Source organism: Theobroma cacao, chromosome 1 (assembly GCF_000208745.1).
Source record: "Theobroma cacao cultivar B97-61/B2 chromosome 1, Criollo_cocoa_genome_V2, whole genome shotgun sequence".
NCBI classification, from domain to species: Eukaryota; Viridiplantae; Streptophyta; class Magnoliopsida; order Malvales; family Malvaceae; genus Theobroma; species Theobroma cacao.
In genome coordinates this window covers 12,306,380-12,329,425 of record NC_030850.1, presented here as the reverse complement: position 1 = coordinate 12,329,425, position 23,046 = coordinate 12,306,380, and the positions used below count along the sequence as shown (strand labels likewise).

General features: G+C 36.4%; 1 protein-coding gene and 1 pseudogene across 1 annotated transcript; both read right to left on the bottom strand.

The window, feature by feature from the left end:
* On the bottom strand, positions 434 to 1,705 carry LOC18612381 (annotated as a pseudogene).
* On the bottom strand, positions 13,000 to 14,795 carry LOC108661289. Its single transcript, XM_018117273.1, has 3 exons — positions 14,297 to 14,795; positions 13,659 to 14,191; positions 13,000 to 13,275 (listed from the first exon to the last, which is right to left on the bottom strand). Exons 1-3 carry the CDS (start codon positions 14,793 to 14,795, stop codon positions 13,000 to 13,002), a joined length of 1,308 nt encoding a protein of 435 aa, XP_017972762.1.

Below are 23,046 nucleotides of genomic sequence, written 5' to 3'. Positions count from 1 at the left end.
ATTATTCCAAGCACCTATTAACTCGAAGAAGATAAATAAGTAGCAAATACTGGTAGAGAACATCTCAAGCACCTAATTGCCTAAATAACATCCAACACTACGCCTGCCTCTTTAGCTGAGTGTGGACATTAGCATAGATGAATATATGATCTAAGTGGAATTTGTTGAGGATATTGGTGTAATCCCTCAGGTATAGAAAATGATCAAAAACTTATAAATTCAGCAACTAGTGCAAAGGTACGTACAAAGTACAAGTGGATGAACATAAAAGCAAAGATCAATCTCATCAAGAAGAAAGGTTTTAAGTCCATGGATTTGTGGAGTAACTATTCCCAAAGTGATGGTGCCAACTTGCCATTCACATCCTCCACAAATCCATGCATATAACAAAAGTAAAAAAACATGTTTTTTTTTTCTTTTATGATTTCACCCTTCAGGTGTTGATGAAGGTATTAATCCAATTGAGGCTTGCAACATGAACAACTACTTTGAAATACTTTGAAATTCCTTCAAATGTAAGATGAAGATCCTTGAATGTTCTGCAATGGGGATCATAGAGAACAAGTGCTTTATTTCTGCACTCGAACAAGATCTCCCCACTTCTCAACTGCCATAAGACTCGCATGCATTTTTTATACATATAAAACCTTGAATTGTTGAACGTATCATCTTGTTGCAAAATTGGTGGCACGTAAGCTCCAATGCTAAATTCTTTGCTCCAAGACTCCTTGACATTATATTCCTTCATAACCCAAATCTCCAACCGTTCATCATCATCATGATAAGAGGCCGAGGAGAGACAACCTCGTAGAGCCACAAGTTGCTCAAATCGCCTGCCGGACAAGCTAATGCAATCAGGCCTAGGGACCTCCTGGAATTGCTCAGTTGCCAGGTCAAAGGATATAATAGGATTATTTTTTTCATTTCTGTTAGGATAAGCAACCCAATGAAGTTTCCCATTGATTAGAACCTGAGATTGCTGCGACGTCATCAAATGGAATGGCACGGTTCCTAAATTTCTCCATGTGGGGCTACCAAGAGTTAAAATATGAACCACCGCTTCAATTGGATCAGGTGAAGTAACCGGAGCTCGAATGATAGAATTAGTAGATCAAGCAATACGGGGAAAGGAGCCTCCACAAGTTCTTATTTGATATGATATCTCGACAACTTTGTATTCCTTTGTGGTAAGATCGAAACCAAATCCTCGCACTCCCACATTATATCTAGGGTGCTCTGTTAGCTTTGGCAACTCTGTATAATCCCGGGTAAAAGGATTATAAATGCAGATTTCAAAGCTTTGCTGAGACGTATGCAAGCATAGCAATCCATTACATGATCCTACCACATGGAATTTAGGCAGGGGTGGTATAGCAAGTTTCTTCATGATCACGTTTCCATCGTTTTGACTAGAGAAATCTCCAAAATAAAGCTGGTTTTGCATGGGGTTATAGCTTTGTAAAATGAAACTTGGATCGTTCTGAATCATGCGCCAGATATGCTTGTTGACAAGCACTAGATCTCGTATCAAGCTACGCCAGGCTCGACACACGGACTTGGATTGCACTAAACTTGGAATGGGAAGCCTTGATAGTATGTCGACAACAATCTCCTGAGGAAGACGCTCCATTTTGCTAATCGGTTGTCGCGGTTTTGTTCACTGTTAGAGAGTTCATGAAGTATTAGCTAGAGAATCAATATATAGATAATTACATTGTATTCCAAAGATGGCTTGGCGATCAAAACGAAGTCTTAGCTGAATACGTACAACACATTCTGATAAGAATCACTAATAATAAGTAATAACAGACAGAACAGCCAAAAACAGCATAGTTAAACGGTGCTAGATGCGAGCTGCTAAAGCATATCATAAGGCAATTGTCGGTATGTAATGAACCAATTAGGAGCCGTCTGCGGTTCGGGCGGCTTGACTAGGACTGCGCAAGCCTATATATCCCTCATTTGAATTATATTGGTTATATGTATTAACTTTTAAGATTTTAACAACAAATTACAGATAAGTGTAACTTGAATTTGATCTTAAGGCTTACTCGAGGGCCTTGCTGTGTCTATTAAATGCAGGCTGCTTTTGGGCCCTTATTTTTGTAACTTAGTTTGAGCTTGAGTGCTTTTCATAAATGGACTTCAGGGATAAGACGTTTTTGAGAATGGTTTTCTTTATAATTTTAACTATTTTTAATCAAGAGAAAAAAAATGATAAAATTATCCTTAATGAAACCGACTCATTCGTTAGGCTCCGCATCTCAACCCGAAACCTATTAACGGGTCAAGTATATCCTTTATGTGGACCACAACTCTTCGATTTTCATCGAGAGACCGTACATATCCTCAGAAGCAAGTCTGCAAAAGCATTCCTCGATAGTTCAACTTCGGAGCATTTTGGCAGTGGTAGGAGCCTTTTGGAGTGGTTATTATTCGTACAAAGGTAGTTCACATATTGAGCAGTGTGAGGAAGTTGACATTACGTTGAGAAAGGTATAATATTTTTTTATGAATTTATTTATTTTATTTTGTATCATGTGGAACTTTTTGACAAAATGGTTATTGATCGTGTTTAGGGTTAAGGTTTTTTAGCATAAACCTATACATGTTGCACGTTCATATTGATATTTTTGTTGTTTGAAATTTTTGAATATAAACATGAAGGTGGTATTGTTAATGTTTAGGGGTGGAAAGGTGACCAGCCATGCATGACTGGTTGATATGTATGTGTTAGGAATTCGGTTGAGGGTTTAGATGTTGCGTGAGTTAGGGCGTGCTTAGGTGGTTGACACCTTTTGCATGAACGGATTTTGGCATGGGGTCACGTTGGGGTTGCGTGATTGAACAAGGGTTCAACTTAGCGTGACTGATTGATAAGTCAATGTGTGACTGGTTTCTATGTTTTGCGTGAATATTGTTCAAGCATGGCGTCAGTTAGTGTGTGCATGACTCGATTAGTTGTTCTTAGAATTGCGTGACTTGTTTATAAATCATTGCGTGATTTAATGTTAGTAATTGCGTGACTAATTGATTAGGCATTGCGTGACTATTGTTGTAGGAAATTGCATGAGTGTCATAACTGCATGAAATTTATCTGCATGGGTTCATTCTATATTATTTTGGGTCAACTGTAATGCTTTAATGTGTATATGTTGATTTACTTAATAATCCATGCTCCACACTTGGATTAATTATTCTGTTTCAGGAATGTCTAAAAACAATAAAAAATATTGTTAGGGTTATTTTTTGAGTGAGCTTATGAGGATGGTCATTTTTCAAAAATTCCTCTAGTTTTTTTTGTTAATCTACAATGATGGTATTGACATGACTAAAATGGGAATGTTATCTGTTTTATGTTGCAGATGGCAGCACAGGAACAGAGTAGGAAAACGTGGAGTCCTTGCTTTGTGTGCCAAGGCACTAGTGGGGGTTCAATGCGCCCATTAACATCCACTATAAGTGGTCGCATCTACACGTGATACGTGAGATGCTGTGTCAAGTGAATGAGCTGGAAAACTTTAAGAGAACATGCTTCGGGCACATGATGGATGTCGAAGCAGACGATGGTTTATTCTGCGCCAGTCTAGTGCACAATCTAATGCTGCGCAAAATCAATGAACCCGATGCCACAGAGGCAAAGTTATGGTTCACAATAGGGAAAACAAAAGCTCACTTTTCTAAGAGGGAGTTCTGTCTGGTCACAAGACTGAAGTTTGGTCCCCTACCAACCCTCATTGTCAATCGATACGAGGCCCTTCCTGGAGGAATTCACCTAAGATATTGGGACCAGGGAAGGAGGTGAAGATCCAATAGGTTTTAGATACGTTGAAGGGAAGGCAGTTTCAGCAGGAGGGAAACACGAGCAAGATGGCCCTCATCTTGATCGCGACGAATGTTTTATTCGGTCAAGACTACAGACGATCTGTGGTTCCATGGTTGTTGTCGTTGGTCGAGAACATCAACGAGTGGAATGCATTCCCATGGGGCACATATGTGTGGAGTCTGACCGTGGATTACCTACTGAGGGGTTTCGAACCTCTTGCTACGGGCAAAGCAAAGAAGAAGCGCTACCACCTTTACGGAGTCATATGGGTGTTTCAGGTAGTCTGCCATAGCCTAATGTTTATCATTATCATTATTCTGTTTGCATAAGAATTTATAAGGTGAGTAAAAATGTTATGCAATTGATGTGCAGCTTTGGGCATTGGAAGTAATACCTAAAATCAGAAGCTTGTTCGAAAGGCAGCCGCAGTCCGGATAGATTTGGTTAAGAATGCTTAAATGGCAATGTAAAGAGAGGCCTTCAAGCTTCCACGCCAATATTGCAAGTTTGGAGAGAGAGGGCAAGGTGAGTAAAAAAACCATATTTTTTTTATTTTATTAATTTTTATTTTGATTGTCATAGGGTAGCAAGGGTTATACCTAATGACAATGTATGTTTTGGTGCAGTTATGGGCAGTAAGGACATTGGAGCCAATGACAGAAGATATGTTGACTGCATACTGGGCGGACATTGAGGTCAATATCTCCGAGGGGCAGCAATACATTCCATTATGAAAGTTGGAGGGTCGGCCAAAATTCGGTCCCCAACAAAAGAGGAAAATAATGAATCGTAAAGGAAAAAGTCTAGTACGACGAGCCGTTAAGCGGAGAGGCACCGCGGACGAGGATGTCTATTCCAAGTGAGGTGCTGCTGGGGCACCTCATTCTCCCGGTGCAACTCTTCATGGTGCATCTCCTGCTGCTCATCATGCTACTACTCCTGTTGCTGATCGTCTTGCTTCTTTGCTGCCCCTCCTCTTGCTTCGGGTACGACCCCTCATGCTGAGATGCGCAACTGGGCGCTGCATCCACAAATGACTACGAATATTAAGGGAGAGCTACAAAAGATGCGGACATAGTGGAAGAAAGACTTCCAGTCCTTACAGATGAATATACAGATGCAGATGCAGTCAATGCAATTGGAGATCCAACAGTCAATGCAGTTGGAGATCCAGCGGGCAATGCAGATGCAGATGTAGTTAATGCAGTTAGAGATCCAGCAGTCAATGCAGTTGGAGATCCAGTGAGTGATGTAGATACAGACACAGTCACTGCATGAGCATATCCAGCACTCACTGCAAAGGCTGAAGGATCGAATTGTCGATCAGTTGAACGACCGTTTTGAGGTATGAGGTTTTATGTTATTCATCGTGTGAGTTATGACATGTACGATGAATACACTGTTATAATGTGTTTGATTTTTTTGATCGTTTAGATTTGAATCTCACTTCCCGGTAGCTCGATTGAACATGATCCTGTGCCTATCCCATCTTCGATAGAGGCAGCCCAGCATTCTCATCCCACACCTTCTCCCGAGGCTCCACCTTCTTCGTCTAAGGTCGAAGAGGTACCTCATCTTGTGAGTAGTGGAACTACAACTTCCGCGAGTCCTGCTCTTGTCCCAACTCCAGTAGAAGCCCCCCCACATAGTGAGATTAGACCTTCTGTTGAGGCTCCACCTCGACCTAAGCCCAAAGATGCACGTGTGATCTTGGCCAGCAAATACCTTCAAAGCCCGTACGTTAACTCGCTATTAGTCTAGCGTAAAGCGAATGACGATTTGAAGGACAGATATGAGTCCTTCTTGAAAAACGACGAAGCGAAGTAAAATGAAAATAGTAGACCATATTAGGGTTAACGGTTCTAGGTTATTTATTAAACAGTCCGCAATACTATAATTTTAATATAACTTTATTTTAAATTTGCAGGGTTAACATTCTGGACATCGAAGGGCAGGAGGACCCTGATTTTCCTGGCGATTGGAAATATTGACAGAGTTGATGGACACCCAACAGATTGATGCATGCATCAATGTGTTGTGTAAGTAGGCACGCGAGCACCATCCACAACACTACAAGTAGAAAATATTAATCATTGACACCACATTCTATGTAAGTATATTATATTTTACTGAGTTGTAATTATTCAAATGTATGGGGTTTAGAGTTACTTAATTGCATTTAATTATTATGCATAACGTAATTGACAGCTTATTTTGCTCCAAATGAGCGAAGAAATGCGACCTTTGCCCACCGAGAAGACATTCAAACCGAGTGAGGCGATTATATCATACGAGCTGCTTAAGTATGCTAGGGGTGGGAGACCTCCGTGGGGTTTGCCATGGCATGAGGTTGACGCAATTTTTGTACAGTACATTTTTTACGGCCACTAGGTGGTAGTGCACGTTAACTTGGTGAAATGGACTATGATGTTAATGGACTCATCGTACGGTCGAAAAGATGCACTGAATTTTGGCTTGCGTGATAAGCAGATGAGTCCACTAACATCATTGTTTCCCATTATATGCCACCAAGCAGGGTACTTTGTCAGGTCGCACCGTCAAAAGTGACCTTTGTCACGGATGAAATATAAGTTAAATGAGAAGACCCTGATGCAAAAAGATTCGTACAGTTGCGGGGATTAGGTTATAGCCGCGTTGCAGTCGTTGATCGGCTCGGATGATCAGACGCTGAAGGCAAACGCCATAGAGGGCCTTCGAACAAAGTTTACCCTTGAGATTTTTGCCAATAGCTCAAGTTGTTAAATTTTTTAATTTGTTTATTCTTATTCATTCTGTAATTAACATTAACATTATTTTGTATCATTTCCATATTATTCTTTGTTGTATCATTTACATATTATTCTTTGTATTCATTCATGTGATAAGCATACAGGTCCAATAAGAACAACATTGTTTTTTTCTTATTCATATCATAAAGTCTGTTAGTATTTTACATAATTTACATGACAACATTCATTCGATTGCATATGCCAACCCACCTTCGCGTTTTTACTTTATAGCCTATATGACATGTTGAATTACATTGTGTGACATAGGGTGGTAAGCAGTTGTTATTGAATTGCGTGAATGGTGTGGAAGGAATCGCGCCACCAGTTGATATTGATTCGCGGGAGTATTTGTTATGGAGCCACGTGAGTACTAAATTTTTAATCACGTCAGTTGTTAATGTGGAATCCCGTCACTAATCCACTTAAAGTTGTGTCAACAGTAAATATGGATTTCGTCAACCATTAAGATTTAGAATCGCGTGAGTATTTGATATTGACTCCCGTTGGTAATAAATATGGAGTGGCGTTATTAGTTAATATGGAAGCGTGGGACATGACTTTTTTGGAATCACGTCACTAGTTTATAGTGACTCGCGTGAGTAATATGTGGAATGGCATTACTAGTTGTTATCGAATGAAGTGAGTATGTATTATAAAATCGCGTGAGTAGAGAAAGGGAGTCGCATGACTGGATATTATGGAATTGCGTTACCATTTGATATGGAGTCGCATGAGTTGTATATATGGAATGGCGTTACTAATTATTATTGAATCACGTGACTAGTTACGCTTGCATCTCATTACTCACCTATTCTGTGTCTTATTCTTCGAATAAGGGTAAGCCAATTATCATTGACAATATCAAACCATAACTCAACCCCATTTAGAATCATAACAAAATATCAAGTTGAACACCTTAAACCCTCAACCAGATGAAAGTTAAAGCACATGTTATGAACGAAACGGTTGGAAGCTATCTTATGCCCTTTATGTTTTTTGATTACAATCGACATTAAGAACAACTATTACTTTTATTATACATCATTGTTTAGGCAAAAATATGAAGCAGGATACCAAAATCAATCACGCAAATATTATTAAATTAAATATTTCGTGCTTTATTAAATCGTTTACAAAGAAAAACAAATTATGAAGGAGTACAATGAATTTGATGATCCAACAAATGGGCTAAGTACTCTAACTAGAATTTTATGATCCAACTATGCAATGGCATTTTTTTACACAAGGGGAACTGTAGTGAACTATACAAATATCAAATTTTTTCCAGCACTTTCTCCTCACTTCTAGCAGCTTCTTCTTCGCCTTCTTCCCATCCTTCTGTTTCAATAAACGTTCAGTTGTTCAGGACCTACTTGAGTATCGATAGCTTATGAATATATCAATAGTTGCTCTGAAAGTGGATGGAACTTGTATGAAAGAGCAAACTGAACTATCTGATTGGGGAATGAAAAGTACGATACACAAAATATCCATATGGAAGAGAAAACCTTCAAGTCCCATGTTCAGTTGTTTTAGACCTCCATTGTTCCCCAACTAGTTCCACTGGCTCCACCATTGGACTTGAAGGTTTTCTCTTTCATATGAACATCTTCTGTATCTAACTTTTCATTCCTCAATCAGACCATTCAGGTTGCTCTTGCATACAAGTTCCATCCACTTTCAAAGAGACATCTTGTGTTTTAGATTTGCTTTTTTGCTAGAATATGTACAACTAGTCCCTCAAACTCAAAGGCACCTCCTCCTCTTCGGAGGCTGCCTGTTTCCCCTTCTCTACTCTTGGATCTCTAGAGGTCATTTTTTCAATTATCTAAGATTGATTAAGATAATTGAATTTGATTCAAATGGTTAATGGTTCCCTTTATTTATAAGCATGATGATGACTCTTCATTTTCTACAGCCATATTAGTGCAATGAAGGAGGGCTGAATTGGTTATTAAGTACCTGTTCGACATGCCCTTTAATCTTATCTACCTCTTAAAAGCAAAAGTCAGGCCAAACATCAATCGTTTACATATTTTAACCCCCCCTTTACTTCTTTACTTTATAACCTATAAGACATGTTGAATTGCATTGCGTGACATAGGGTTGTAAGAAGTTGCTATTGAATGGCATGAATGGTGTGGATGGAATCTCATCACCAGTTGATATTGATTCGCGAGAGTATTTGTTATAGAGTCACGCGAGTACTAAATTCTAAATCATGTCAGTTGTCAATATGGAATCGCGTTACTAATCCACTTGATCGCGTGAGTACTAAATTCTAATCCACTAATCGTGTGATTAGTAAATATGGATCGCGTGAACTGTTAAGATTGAGAATCGCGTGAGTATTAGATATTGACTCCCGTTAGTATTAAATATGGATCGCGTGAACCGTTAAGATTTAGAATCGCGTGGCTATTAGATATTAACTCCAGTTAGTAGTAAATATGGAGTGGCGTTACTAGTTAATATGAAAACGCGTGACATGACTTTTTTGTAGAATGGCGTGAGTGTTTATTCTAAAATCGCGTGAGTAGAAAATGAAATCTCGTGACTGGGTATTATGGAATTACGTTACTAGTTGATATGAAGTCGCTCCTGTAGTATAAATGGAGTGGCGGTGCGAATTCTTATTGAATCGCATGAGTAGATGATATGGGATTACGTCACAAGTTGATCTTGCATCGCGTGACTCACTTAATTTGTGTCATTTTTTTTGAATAAGGGTAAGCCAATTACCATGGACAATTCCATTTCTTCCTTGATTGTAGGCGAGAGTATTCATCATCACTCATACTTTGGTCGCCATTGTCATGGACATTGGGTCTGCTCGAAGATGCGGCCATTGCTTAAGACAATGCAGGACGGTTCAGCTTTGGTGGCTTAACTTCCCTTCACCCTTAAACTAAGTTTGGAACGGTTGGAATATGAAACTGCAGCTATCGATAGATATTGAGAAGATTGGAATATGAAAGAAACAATTGGAAGCTATCGTATGCCCTTTTTATTTTTTTATTATAACAGTCGACATTAAAGGTGCGTTTGGTATAAGAGATGTGATGTCATTACATTGCAGCCAATGGATGTAATGTTATTGCATTCCAAAACCAATGCAATCACATTACATTGCAATCTTTCATGTCTTTAAGGACATTTTTACCCATCACCTTTTAAAAAAATTACTCACAATTCGAAACAAAACATCGTTTTTGGGGCTGAGGGTCTGTTGCTTCTTCTCCATTTTGCTAAAGTCGCTCCTCCTTCTTCTAGCTCTACTTCTTCATCATCTGAAATTGTAGGTTGAAATCTCCCATTCTTCTTTTTCTTTCTTCTTTTTTTTTTTTATCTCCTTCTTGTATTCTTTAATCTGACTTTTTTCTATTAATTTGGGTTTTCTTCATATTTATATTTTAGGTTTTACCACTGAAACAATTTGGCCCTTGATTAGCAAGCAAGGTTGGATTTCTGGGCTAATCTTCAACATGAGGCATTGCGTGACTTACCTTGGACATTGGGAGACTTACTTTGGATATTGCGTGACTAGTTTTTGATAAGTCATTGCGTGACTAGTTATTGTTAAGGCATTGCGTGACTTATTTTCGGCATTGCGTGACTAATTTTTGTTAATGCATTGCGTGATTTTTTTGAATCCATGTAACTTTTCTAGATCTATGCGTTAACAGACAGCCGAAGGCGGTCTGCTACCGTTTTGACCTCAAAAAACCTCATTTTAACCCTAAATTTGAATTTATACTCTTTTCATGGCTTTTTTTTTAAGATTTGACCTCCCATTTATTGAACTTAAATGCGCCATTGATTGCTACCATTAAATAGGTTTCTACTATCAATTGAACTTACATTAAAATTTTTCAACATATTCCCTGCATATCAAAAATGGATGCTTGTATATGCTGTTTTTAAATTGAATATTCGTAAGGTGGACATGATAAGTTAACTTTGTGCTTACTATATGTTGTTTTTATATAATGTTTATATTTCATGATTTTAATTATTTTGTTATATTGGTAGTTCACACAATGGAAGGGTTTTCTCAAGAGCAAACTGCAACGATCATGTCTGCTATTGTCTTAGCCATTGAGTTGTTCAACATGATTCTTTTAGCTAATACTTTGGTTTAAGGATGTTATCAAATTTTAATGTATATAAGAAAGCGTAAAAGATCCAAAACTAGTACCTATAAGAGACATATTATTAGGCAATTTAAGTTTAGGAGAATGGTGTTTGATTCTGATTTAACATGTATTGAAAATATTAAAATGGATAGAGTTGTATTTTATAAACTATGTAATATGCTTCAATGCATTGGTAGGCTTACACCAACAAAAAACATGAATGTTGAGGAAATTGTGGCTATCTTTCTGTACATAATTTCTCATCATGCAAAGAATAGGATCATAAAGAGAGAATTTGTTAGAAGTGGTGAGACAGTGAGAAGGCATTTTGGTATAGTTTTGAATTCTGTTTTAAGATTGCAATCAATACTGCTAAAGAAGCCAGAGCCTGTACCCCGAGAATTCAATTGACTTCAGATAGAAATGGTTTAAGGTAAACTAAAATTTCTTAATCATTTATAGCTTGAGTATAAAAACCTATTAAAAATGTAACTAAAGGATAATTTTTGTCATTATTCTATTGGAAACAGTAGAATTGTTTAGGTGCTTTAGATGGAACTTACATTAAAGTCAATGCTCTGGAAATTGATAAGCTTAGATACATAACAAGGAAGAATAAAATTGCTACAAATGTGTTAGAGGTATGTTCACAAGATATGCAATTCATATATATCTTACCTGGATGGGAGGGTTCTGCTTCAGACTCTAGGGTTCTTCGAGATGCTATATATAGAAGAAATGGATTGAAAGTCCCAAAAGGTATGAGGAAAATATACATTAAATTATTAACTATTTTAGCTCAACATTGTTTAGAGTGATGTACTAAAAATAAATTTTTTATCATAGGTTTTCTCTAATGTGATGCTAGGTATACAAATAGAGAGGGATTTTTAGCTCCATATAGAGGTCAGCGTTATCAGTTGAATGAATGGAGACAAAATCGCACTCCTCATTCAAAAGAAGAACTGTTTAATTACAAACACTCTGGTGTTAAGACAGTTATTGAGAGATGTTTTGGATTCCTTAAGATGAGATGGGCAATACTTAGAGAGAAGTCTTGGTACCCAGTGAAAACAAAATGTAAAATTATCTTTGCTTGTGCATTATTACATAATCACATTAGGAGAGAAATGACACATGATTCACTTAAGAATGAAATGGATGAAGAGTATGTGGAATCAAAAGCGATGGAAAATGCAAATACGATCCACTGCATTAAGACATCAAATGCATGGACTTCTTGGAGAAATAACTTGGTACAAGAAATGTGAAATGATTTGATAGCTTTTAGAAATGAAACTTAATTTTTTATTTCGTATGACAAATTGTATGCTTTATTTGTAATAACTCAAATTTACGTTGATTGAGACATATTTGTATTTGTTCTTAATTAGATAAGTTATGTTTCTTCTTTAATTTTTAATTAACTATTGTATACTATATATTTGTTATTATGTCGTTTCTATATTATGTTTTATACTTGTAGATGGAAGTTGCATCATCTCAAGAACAACTATTAGTATGAGCAGAACATCATTTTCTGGGCAAAAATATGAAGTAGAATGCCTAATCAATCACGCAAATATTATTGAATGAAATATTTTGTGCTTTATTCAATGGTTTACAATGAAATTCAAATTATTAAAGAGTACAATGAATTTGATGATCCAACAAATGGACTAAGTACTGTAATTGGAATTTGATGATCCAACTATGTAATGGCATTTTCATAAATAATGGGAGTTGTAGTCAACTATAGAAAAATTATCTAATTTTTTCCAGCACTTTTTCCTTACTTTCAGTAGCTTCTTCTTATTTTTTTTCCCATCTTTCTTCCTCAATAAACGTTTTCCATATTGCATGGAAGCCATCCCTTGAAACATCCATAACTTTCTCAAAGTAACTTCAATTCTCATGCTTTGGTACACTTTTTCAAACCTCCATAACTAGCATAAGGTCTTTCTCACAAAAATGGACATCTTGTGTATCTTACTTTTCATTCAAACTCTTTCCAACTCAAGTTGAAATAGTATTATTCAATGCAAATATCAATGGCAACTTCGAAACAATCCCTAACAACTGACGTTTGAAGGGTCGCTATCTTCACTTACGACACCGATAACATTATCAGAGTTTGTAGTCCACATTGGACAGCGGTTTCGACTGTGCCAGAGTTGTCTGCAAATTGCACATGCCTTGTGTTAAGGTCGTCGAGCCGTCAGCTGAGCAGATGATGTTTCCTCGTTTGTCAGTAGAGATGCAAACGAAGTCCAATAATTTTGTCTATTATGACCATAGCTTTTGCATTATGAACATCTACGTCATCCGCTGCCTTTCCCAACTGATGGAATCCTTTTCCTCCTAGGTTTTCTTGCTTGACCTCACCAACTTGGTGGCAAAAGGACAATTTGTTGCACATCATCAGGGATATCCCACTCATTGGTATGCCCAACCGGGCAAATGAGAACCGCATATCCCTCTGCCCAAGACCGAGTCTTGTAATAGTCCGAGCAGAATTCAAAGGCTGCACGTTTGCACTTACTACCAAGGCAATGAAATCACAAATGGCGAACAATATAAAAATTCAATTCACCATGCACAATATAACAAAACATGATTGCTCATACCTTATTGTCGCCATGGCATGCGTGCAGGGGAGTAGATCGGACTAGAACTCACCGCATGAACACTCCTTGGTGGAGAGGTTCGTGACTCTGTCCTTACTCTCGCCTATAACTTGAAACTCCACTCGATCGATCGCTTGTACAAAAAAGTGACATGCTTCATTGAACCGTCTATTCAACAAATCAGTAACCCAAGTGCTGAGGGGCGTGGTCAAATTCAATGCCTCATTGTGCCGATCATCGAACCAAAATTGAAACATGCATTTGATGCACTCGATCAAACCGTTATTGACATTTTTCTTGCATGCCTCAAGTAGGAGTTAATACACTTCGCAGTGTTGGATGTCATTAGCTTGTATCGCCTTACTGGTGACCGTGCACGTGCCCATCTCTCAGGGCCTAATCTCATAAGGCTGTCATAAGCAGGTTTGCAAAGCTGTTTCAGTTGATTCATATATCTGTCAAAATCGACGATCTTATAGCAGTTGGCGGCCATTGTGAAAATCGCTGCAACATCTTCGCGCTTGAACCTGTTTTTAACGTTTTTCCCTAAGTGGTAATTGCATAGACTGTGACGAGCATCCTTGTACACTTTCTCAACTGCATTCTTAATGCCAAGATGCTGATCAGAAATGAACATTGCATTTTCAAGACAACCAATCGCACGACGCTTAAGAAACCACGACCAAGACTCTTCATCTTCGACGTGGCCAATGCCAAATGCAAGTGGATATATATGCTTATTCGCATTTTTGCATATCGCCACAAACAGAATACTCTTGAATCTGTCTTTCAGATGTGTGGCATCGATAGCGACTACAGGCCGTATTACAACACTAAACCCTCAAATACATGACCCGAACGCCCAGAAACAATATTTGAATCGTTGTTCCCCATCAGTAGTGACACATGTCACAATACCAGGATTTTCAAGTTCCAACATATGGAAATAAGAGGGGAGAAGTTGGAATGACTTTTCCGGCAGACCGAACACAAAACTCTCCGTGTACTCCTTCGCTTGCCAAGCTTTACCATATAGGCATTGCAATCCCCACTTGCGATTCATCTCTTCTATTATTTCCTTTGGTCTCAATGGGGTTACACAATTTCCTTGCACCCTGCTGAAGATAAGCTCACCAATTACCCTTACGCTCATAGCTCGGTACCTACATTGCAAACCATCAACAGTACACGTGTGTACCTTATGCAACATTCGAACTTGCCAATATTCTCCCTCAAGCAACTTCGTTGCACGCAAAGTAAACTTGCATGCCTTATCTTTACAACCAACCTCATAACGAGCGTGACATGACTTTTTAACTCTAAACTCAAAATGCTCTTTTAGTGCCAACATGCTCAAAGCTCGTTTCAATTCAGCCTTCGATAGAAACACTTTTTCACGATATAAGTGGTCGTCCATTTATCTGGATTCCTCCTCTCAACTGTTTGGAAGGATATCATATCTAGCTCGGGAATAATCCATTGACGAGATACCCTTGTATTTACCCTCTCTTCATCACTGTCATTAGGCGAATGAATGTAGTTCTCAAGTGCGATGGCGTTCTCTTAAATAGGGTCACCCTCAACATCTTTTAATTCAACGGTTCTGCAATGGTCGTCTAACTCAACCTCTTCTAACACAACAGTTGTGGTATGACCTCTACCGCCATCTGCATGATTGCAATCAGGGATGTCAGTTTGCTCAACCCTGTTGTCCTCTGAACGGTCTTCATGTCTGTCAATGTAATCATCTTCACAATCATAATGCAACTCATGGTTTCGATCTGCCATGTCGTCCTCTTCAACATCATCTTCAATCTGATCAGATGCATCGTCATCACTCACAACCATCACAGTGTCGTTTGCCAATGACAATGGACCCAATGCATTTTCAAGCGACAGTTGTGTTTGTTGCAAAGTACCGAGTATTTCGTTTGATGCACATTCTAATCAAAATTGTGCAGACATCATTTGCAGACACCTCATGTGTGCACCAGGCTGCTGAAACTCATGAAGATTCATCAAATGTGATTGCCATGGTTGTATGTTAAAAAATGCATGGTGTGGTATGTCAGAATAATTAACATTTTGTTCTTGTTGATTACTATGTTGGATACCATGCTCATGTGGAATATTGTTTGCATTTCCTACCTTAACTATCACAAACACAACAACTGCCCTCTCATCTCGCAAAATACTCGCTACATCTTCATCATCCCTGATAACTGCGAGCGAAACCCCTGTGGCATGGCTAAGCGATGCATGTAGCTCAATTTCATTATGTGAGTTGACCCCAACAACCTTTTCAACCAGCTTCACTAGTCTAAAAAATGACAAATCACTCCTAACACCCCTCACTCATGTCTCACCACCCTTATAAGTGTCATCGACCCAATGACCACCGTATGTAATCATAAGCTTCACATTTGGCAGGCCGTTGAAATTTAACAGAAAATAAGTGTCATGATTAGTCAATTTATCAAAAATAGCCCCTCAATGCATAGAAACCACTTATGCAATACCTAAGTCACATTTGGCCGGTCGTAGAAATTTAACAGAAATTAAGTGTCGTAATGTCTAATACACATTAATGCAATGCCTAATAACTAGTGAACAAACGTTCCTAAACAAGAGGCGAATTACACAAGTCACACGTCACCGTTCTCGCAATATATAACAACAGGTCACGTAATATATAAAAATCAGTAACGTAATCCTAAAAAACCATTGAACAAAGCCTCTAAATAACAAATGAATTGCACAAGTCACGTGCAACCACTCTCACAATACATAACAACAAGTCACGTAATATATAAAATTGGTCACACAACGCTAAAAACTACTGAACAAAAGCCTCTAAACAACACATGGATTGCACAAGTCACGCGCCACCACTCACGCTACAACAAGTAACGCAATATATAAAAACCAATCATGCAAGCCAAAAAACTACTAAACAAAAGCCTCAAAACAACACATGAATTGCACAAGCACGTGCCACCACTCTAGCTACAACAGGTAACGCAATATATGAAAACCAGTCACGCACTGCCTAAAAAACTACTGAACAATAGCCTCAAAGCAACACATGAATTGCACAAGTCAGTCACGCACCGTCAAGCTCACAACACCTAAGAATAAGTCACCCAATGAATAATAAGCCTCTAAACAAGAGGTGAATTGTACTAGTCATGCACCACCAGTCTTGCAATACCTAATAATAAGTCAATTGATGCCTAATATCCACTCACGTTACGCCAACTTAAACAGTCACGTACTGACCCAACATCACGCAATACATAACAACACATCACCATAGGTACTCTATTCCATATACATACAAACCACTCACGCAATGTCTCAACAAAAGATATGCATAGCATAATTCATGCACCGTATATAACCCACTCTCTCAATACCTAATAATAGGTCACTCAATGCTTAACATCCACTCACAAAGTTATTCAGCATAATATAACTTAAATAAAGAAAAAAACTCAACGAAATATGTGCTCAATGAAAATAAAAATTGCTATAAATTTTATTCAAATTTTATTAAAAAGACCTCCCTGAAATACAAGGAGATGATACAAAAAAAATGAACCGTAGTTCATTTCTTCATAAGTTTATCTACTTTGAACTCTATCTCGACGAGAATCTTTTTGTTGCTTAGGATGGCAGCCTCCAGGTCAAAAGTCCTTTACATCAGGTTGTCGATGAGGACTTAAATCTCCTGCTGGAATATGTGCAACTGGTCCCTCACACTCAAAGGCACCTCTTCCTCTTTGAAGGCTGCCTCTTTCCCCTTCTCGACTCTTAGATCTCTGGAGGTCATTTTTCAATTATCTGAGATTGATTAAGATAATTGAATTTGATTCAAATAGTTAATGGTTCCCTTTATTTATAGGCATGAAAGTTGACTCTTCGTTTTCTACAACCATATCAGTGCAATGAAGGGAGGCTGAATTGGTTATTAAGTACCTGTTCGGCCTGCCCTTTCATCTTATCTACCTCTTAAAAGCAAAAGTCAGGCCAAACATCATTTTTCAAGAAATTCTTAATAAAAAGCAGCTTCAAGGTTTTCTCTTTTTTCACTAATCAACAAGGATTTTAATGTTACCTCTTTTCTCTTCTTATTTTTTATTTAATTTAGGCATCATGGTCGACCAACCAAAATCTAATACTATTGCTACTATACAAGTCTAAAATTATATATAAACTTCAAGAATTACATTAGAGCTTATTAGGTTATTGAAGATAATCAGTAGAGAATCACCTTCAGCATTAGGTAGCCAAAGTCACGCAATGCCTACAAATAGGTCACGCAATACTCAACAATTATTCAGTCACGTAATATTAATTCACATAACGCCTATCACACAACGCTAACAAATATTCAGTGATGTAATGCCTATAAAGAACTCACGCAATGCTCAATAAATATTCAATCAGGTAATATTCAGTCACGTATTAACTGTCACGCAACGCTCAACATATATTCAGTCACGTAATGCCTATAAAGAACTCACGTAATGCTCAACAAATATTCAGGCACCTAATGCCAAATAAACAAGTTACGATTCCTAATATCCAATCACACACCCTAATATCCAGTGACTCAATGCCTAACAAATATTCACGCATCGCCTATAAATTGATTGATTTCGCTACCCCCAGTCAGATTTAAGTTTCCAAACTCATATAATTTACCCATCAACTTTTTCGTTCTATGAATAACCCTAAATAAACACAAGAACCCATAACAAATACCTTGATGTCATCTCTGCACTTTGGGATCGTGAGAAAGTTGGTTGCTGATATAGACCTCGATGGCATTGGAGAGCTGGACGGAGGGATAGCTAAATCTAAATCGAGATTTAATTTTAGAATTTTAAGTTGAATGGCAGGAGAGCAGAAAGAAAGAAACTCAGATGGGCCTTCATTTGGATTAATTGGATTAACGGGTATTCTTGTCAAGTCCTGTCAAAAATTGGCTAAAAATAATTAAAATTATAAAGACGGTCATTTTTGAAGTCACCTTACTACGAAGGTCATTTCCCACAATTTCCTCTTTGTGCTTTGTGAAATCATTTTGTTCTCTCTCTTACCCATGATTCAGCTTATCAATTAAGAATGTAAGGAAGCTTTTTAACTTCGTAATTGGATTTATACAATTGTCATGTATTTATATTATAAAATAGTAATTATTTTTTAAAGTACATGATAAATAGACACGTGTTCAATTTTTTAAAATTGTTTGTGGCGTTGAAAAACTCCATTGTCAATGTATTGGATAATAATCTTATTAATTATTAGATTTCTAGTTCAAATTTTTATTTTTCATTTTGATTTTTCTTCTCCCTTCGATAAACCTTTTCTTTTGGGTGTTAAAATGAATTAGGTTGTCTATGTAAATGTTAAATACTCTTTTTTCACCTTTTCTTATATAATTTCCTTTTGTTTTACTTTAAATTTGAGCTTTTGGTTCTTTATATTTTTTTTGGGTGGACGTGAGATGTCACGAGTCAAAATTTAAGTCTAATTTCATACAATATTAAATTCTAAAAATAAAGTTTAAATAAACTTATAAATCACGGTCCACATTTTTAATCCAAAAGACATACTTGCAATTGTGCAACGTCTTCGTTGCACTGACTCTTTATCCGTAAAAAAGAGAGACTTTTACACTAGTTCGGATCTATCTCGACCATTACGTCTCTCATGGGGGTCCACATCAGTGAAGATCTGGGTTTACTTTGATATCAAATGTTATGGATCGAAATTTAAACCCAATCTCGTACAACCTTAAATTCGAAATTTAAATATAACCTCGTACGACTTTAAACTTTAAAAATAGAGTTTAAGAAAATTTATAAATCAGGGGCACTCGTTCCTAACTCAAAAGAAATGTTTGATAGGTAGTGAAAAACCTATATTTATATACTTAAGACCCATTTCATCTCTTACTGATGTGAAATCCATGACATGAAAAAAGATATACAATTAAAAAAATCTAGTAAAAATAACATTTATGATAAAAGAATATCAAGAACATTCCCATATTGAAAACAATTCACATAGAAAAATATCAAGAAAACTGAAATTAAACCATGAATTAAGATTAATATTGGAAAACAACTTAAATGAAAGGAGCAACAAAAAATATGCATCTTTTCTTCTCTTTTCTTTCTTTCTTTCTTTTATTTTATACAGAAGAAGTGCAAAAAAAGTGTATATATCTCATGCCACATAAGCATGTTTTAAAAAAAATTAACTATTTATAGTACAACAATCATTTATGAGTTTATATATTGAAATAAATACTTTTTTTACTTAAAAAGGAGAGATTTTAACTTTTTTATTTGAGTGTAATGATCATACATCAAGTATTAGTTGAGTTAAACATCATGATACTTAATAAAATAAATATTTACCGTTTAATTATCACATATAACACATAATAAATATTTAACCTTTTTAAAAACATGTTAACATATCATGATTTGACTCGAAGAGATATATATCGAGTTGGTGGAGTAATCAATTCACAAAAGCTTTTCTTTTTTTAATACAAATGAAAGGCCATTGTCCAAGGTTTAACTAGAAAATCTTCTTCAAATTTAAATGTCCAAGATTGTTACCGGCAAGTTGTCTCTCTTTAACTGGCTAGTATAAGATTCTAATTAAATGATATGACATAATTCTAATGTCTTAACCTAAGACATGACATGATCCTAACATAGGTTTATTAATTTTGCCCAGCTTTTGACACGACTCTAACACAGGCTAATCTGATGACGAAATTATTAACGTCGTACCTATGGTATATATCTCTTTTAAAACAGACTCAATTTAGGGTATAGCAACGTATGGCACAACCCTTTTTCGTAGCTGACATAATTTAGGACTTTATCATATGCCGTGATCACATGGCTCTACATATATTGGGATTATCCTATTCCAAGGTGCATGCTAGCATGAGTTATGACATGACTCCATTTTTGAACTATAAATACTAACTCATAAATGACTTTAGCTTGACTATTGGTTAGCTACTTATCTTGTTTAGTTTGTAGTCTTTGACAAACGAAAGCCAGGAGAGCCAACATTGGTAGTGAATTCGGGCCCCTAAAAGTTTCTGTTTTTCTTTTTCTTTTGTCTCTGTTTATCTGTGCTTCTGTATTTATTCAGCTTATGCACGTTGGTTTGGCTAGTTAAATGCTCTTTCATTGCATTTTCTAAGTAACTGCAAAATTACCTCTTCGGGTGCTCTTGCAGTTGCCAACCGCACAAAATAGCTATTTTTTATTTTTTTTAATTACAAATCACCTCTTTAACTATTTAAATGTTTTGAATTTAAAATAAAATTTTAATGTACTTCAAAAATAGAATTTCTAATAGATTTTATTGATGTTATGTTAGTGAGATTTGGTGCTCCTAAAAATTTAAGTGGAGAATGGGTTAAATACCTCCACTCCAAAAGTTTTAATCAAAACTCCAAATGGTCTATTAGTTTTTAAAATAGATATTTCGTCTCAAAAAAATATTTTTGGATAAACACATAGATCTAATTGTTAGTCAATAATTAGTGTTTCTGTTAGTTTGATGATGTGATAATATTGAAAAGATAATTTTACTCTTTATTAATTTTAAAAATTACTATTATATAATTTTTTATTTATTTTTTAAAAAATAAGAGAGCACTAGTCGATGCTCCCCTTCCTTAGGGAGTTGGGGAGCATCTCTTGGGGAGCTAGGGAGCACCTTTCAAAAAATATTATATAATAATAATTTTGTAAATTAATAAATCCGTGTAAAATTTTAATTAAAACTTAAAAGAGTGAAAGTATTGTTTTTTTCTCAATCAAAGAATGAATTTTATATATTGCTGGTAAAATAAACGGTGGGGCCATTGCCACCCATAGTTTAGTGCATAGCCAAGACAATTGGCTTGTGGACAACCTGCCCGGGAGATATAATCATATTCCACTACACATGGCTGATACTAGTTGACTTAAATATAAGGAAGCCAAAGATACATGAAAATAAAAAAACAGAGTAGAAACAAAACAGCATCATATAGCAGCAATCACCACCAAGTTGAGAACATACTTTTGTTTATCAACACCAAACTTGGCAAGAGCATCAGCGAAGGAATTACCCTCTCCAAGTGTATGCACAAATACTATGTAGCTAATCGATTGAATTAACACGTTTTTTTTTAATTGGAGATTGCCATTTTATGCCAAGATCTTTTCTCAACATTATGCATCTATGAAATAGCCACTATCAAATCTAATTCAATAATAAGGTTGTGTTTGGTGTTTTACTGGGAATATGATTATTAATAATATAATTGCTGAGTATGTGATAGTTGGAAAGATAATTTTGTAGCGTTTGGTATAACATGAGAAAACAATGATTGTAAAGAATGTGATTGTATTGTAGTGTTTGATTTAGAAGCACTTTACTTGGAATGTAAGATAAATTTATAAAATTATCCTTATGTATGAAAATATAAAGTTGAATAACCTACATTTTTTTTAATATAATTTTTTAATTTTTTCAACTTTATTTCTTAAAATAATAAATAATAACATGGAAAAAATAACATAATATTTGAATACTAATTATTTAAATATTAAAATATGTAAAATTATTAAATATTTATTTTTTGCAAACTAGTTAAATTTTAAATAATTAAATTAATTAATTTAAATTATTTTATAAAAATATTAGTGAATTAGTTAAATTGCCACACAATCCACCACTTTCTTTCTTTCTTCTTTCTTCCATTTTTTTTTCTCTTATTTCGTCTTGCACCCATCGTCCTTCCAATAAGGTCTTCTTCTTTTTTCTCACCTTCTTTGTTGCTTTCTAGTGATGGACTCTTCTTCTTTTCTTTTCTTTCTTTTTTTTCTCTCCGTCCTCCTTGCACTCTGGTGATGAGCTCTTCTTCTTTTTTGTCTTTTTCACTCTCCTTCCTCCTTGCTACCAAATTCAAATAATACCCCCCTCTCCTCCTTAAAGAGTTCAAGTCATGGGGTTTTTTGTCATTTTGGTCCACTTTACTTTCCCTCAGTCAAAGGAAAGTAACATTTCCTCCAATCCAAGAGGGAATCACCTTTACTCCCACGGTTGTAATCTAATACCCATGTAAAATTACATTCCCAACAATTTCATATATCAAACGGTGCAAAGTCCTTCCCACCAATTAAAATCCCTGTAAAGTGATCCACTCTCCAAGTACCAAATCCCTCCTAAGTTTTTTGGTGCCCATGAGTGGAGATGTGGAGAATAAGTGCAGAGCATGCTTTTATCGCCATGACCTCAGCATAGTTGGAGTCTTTAATACCAAAAGGTCCAAAGAATATCCCAACAACATATCCTTTCGAGTCTTTAAAAACTCCCCCACAGCCTGCAGGTCTTGATTTGTCCCTAACAAAGCCATCGATATTAAATTTAAGTTCACTTGCACTCGGGGGTTGTCATGATATGTTAAATCTCAAATGGACGTGAGTGCATCTCAAGCCAATATTCCAAAGCTTTTGCCACCACCCAACTTCATCACAGGCACGAATCTAAAAAAAAGATCTCCATACTATTTTCCTTTAAAAATAGATTCACTTCTAGCCAACCACATTGGCCAAATTATTGGGCCATAAACCATC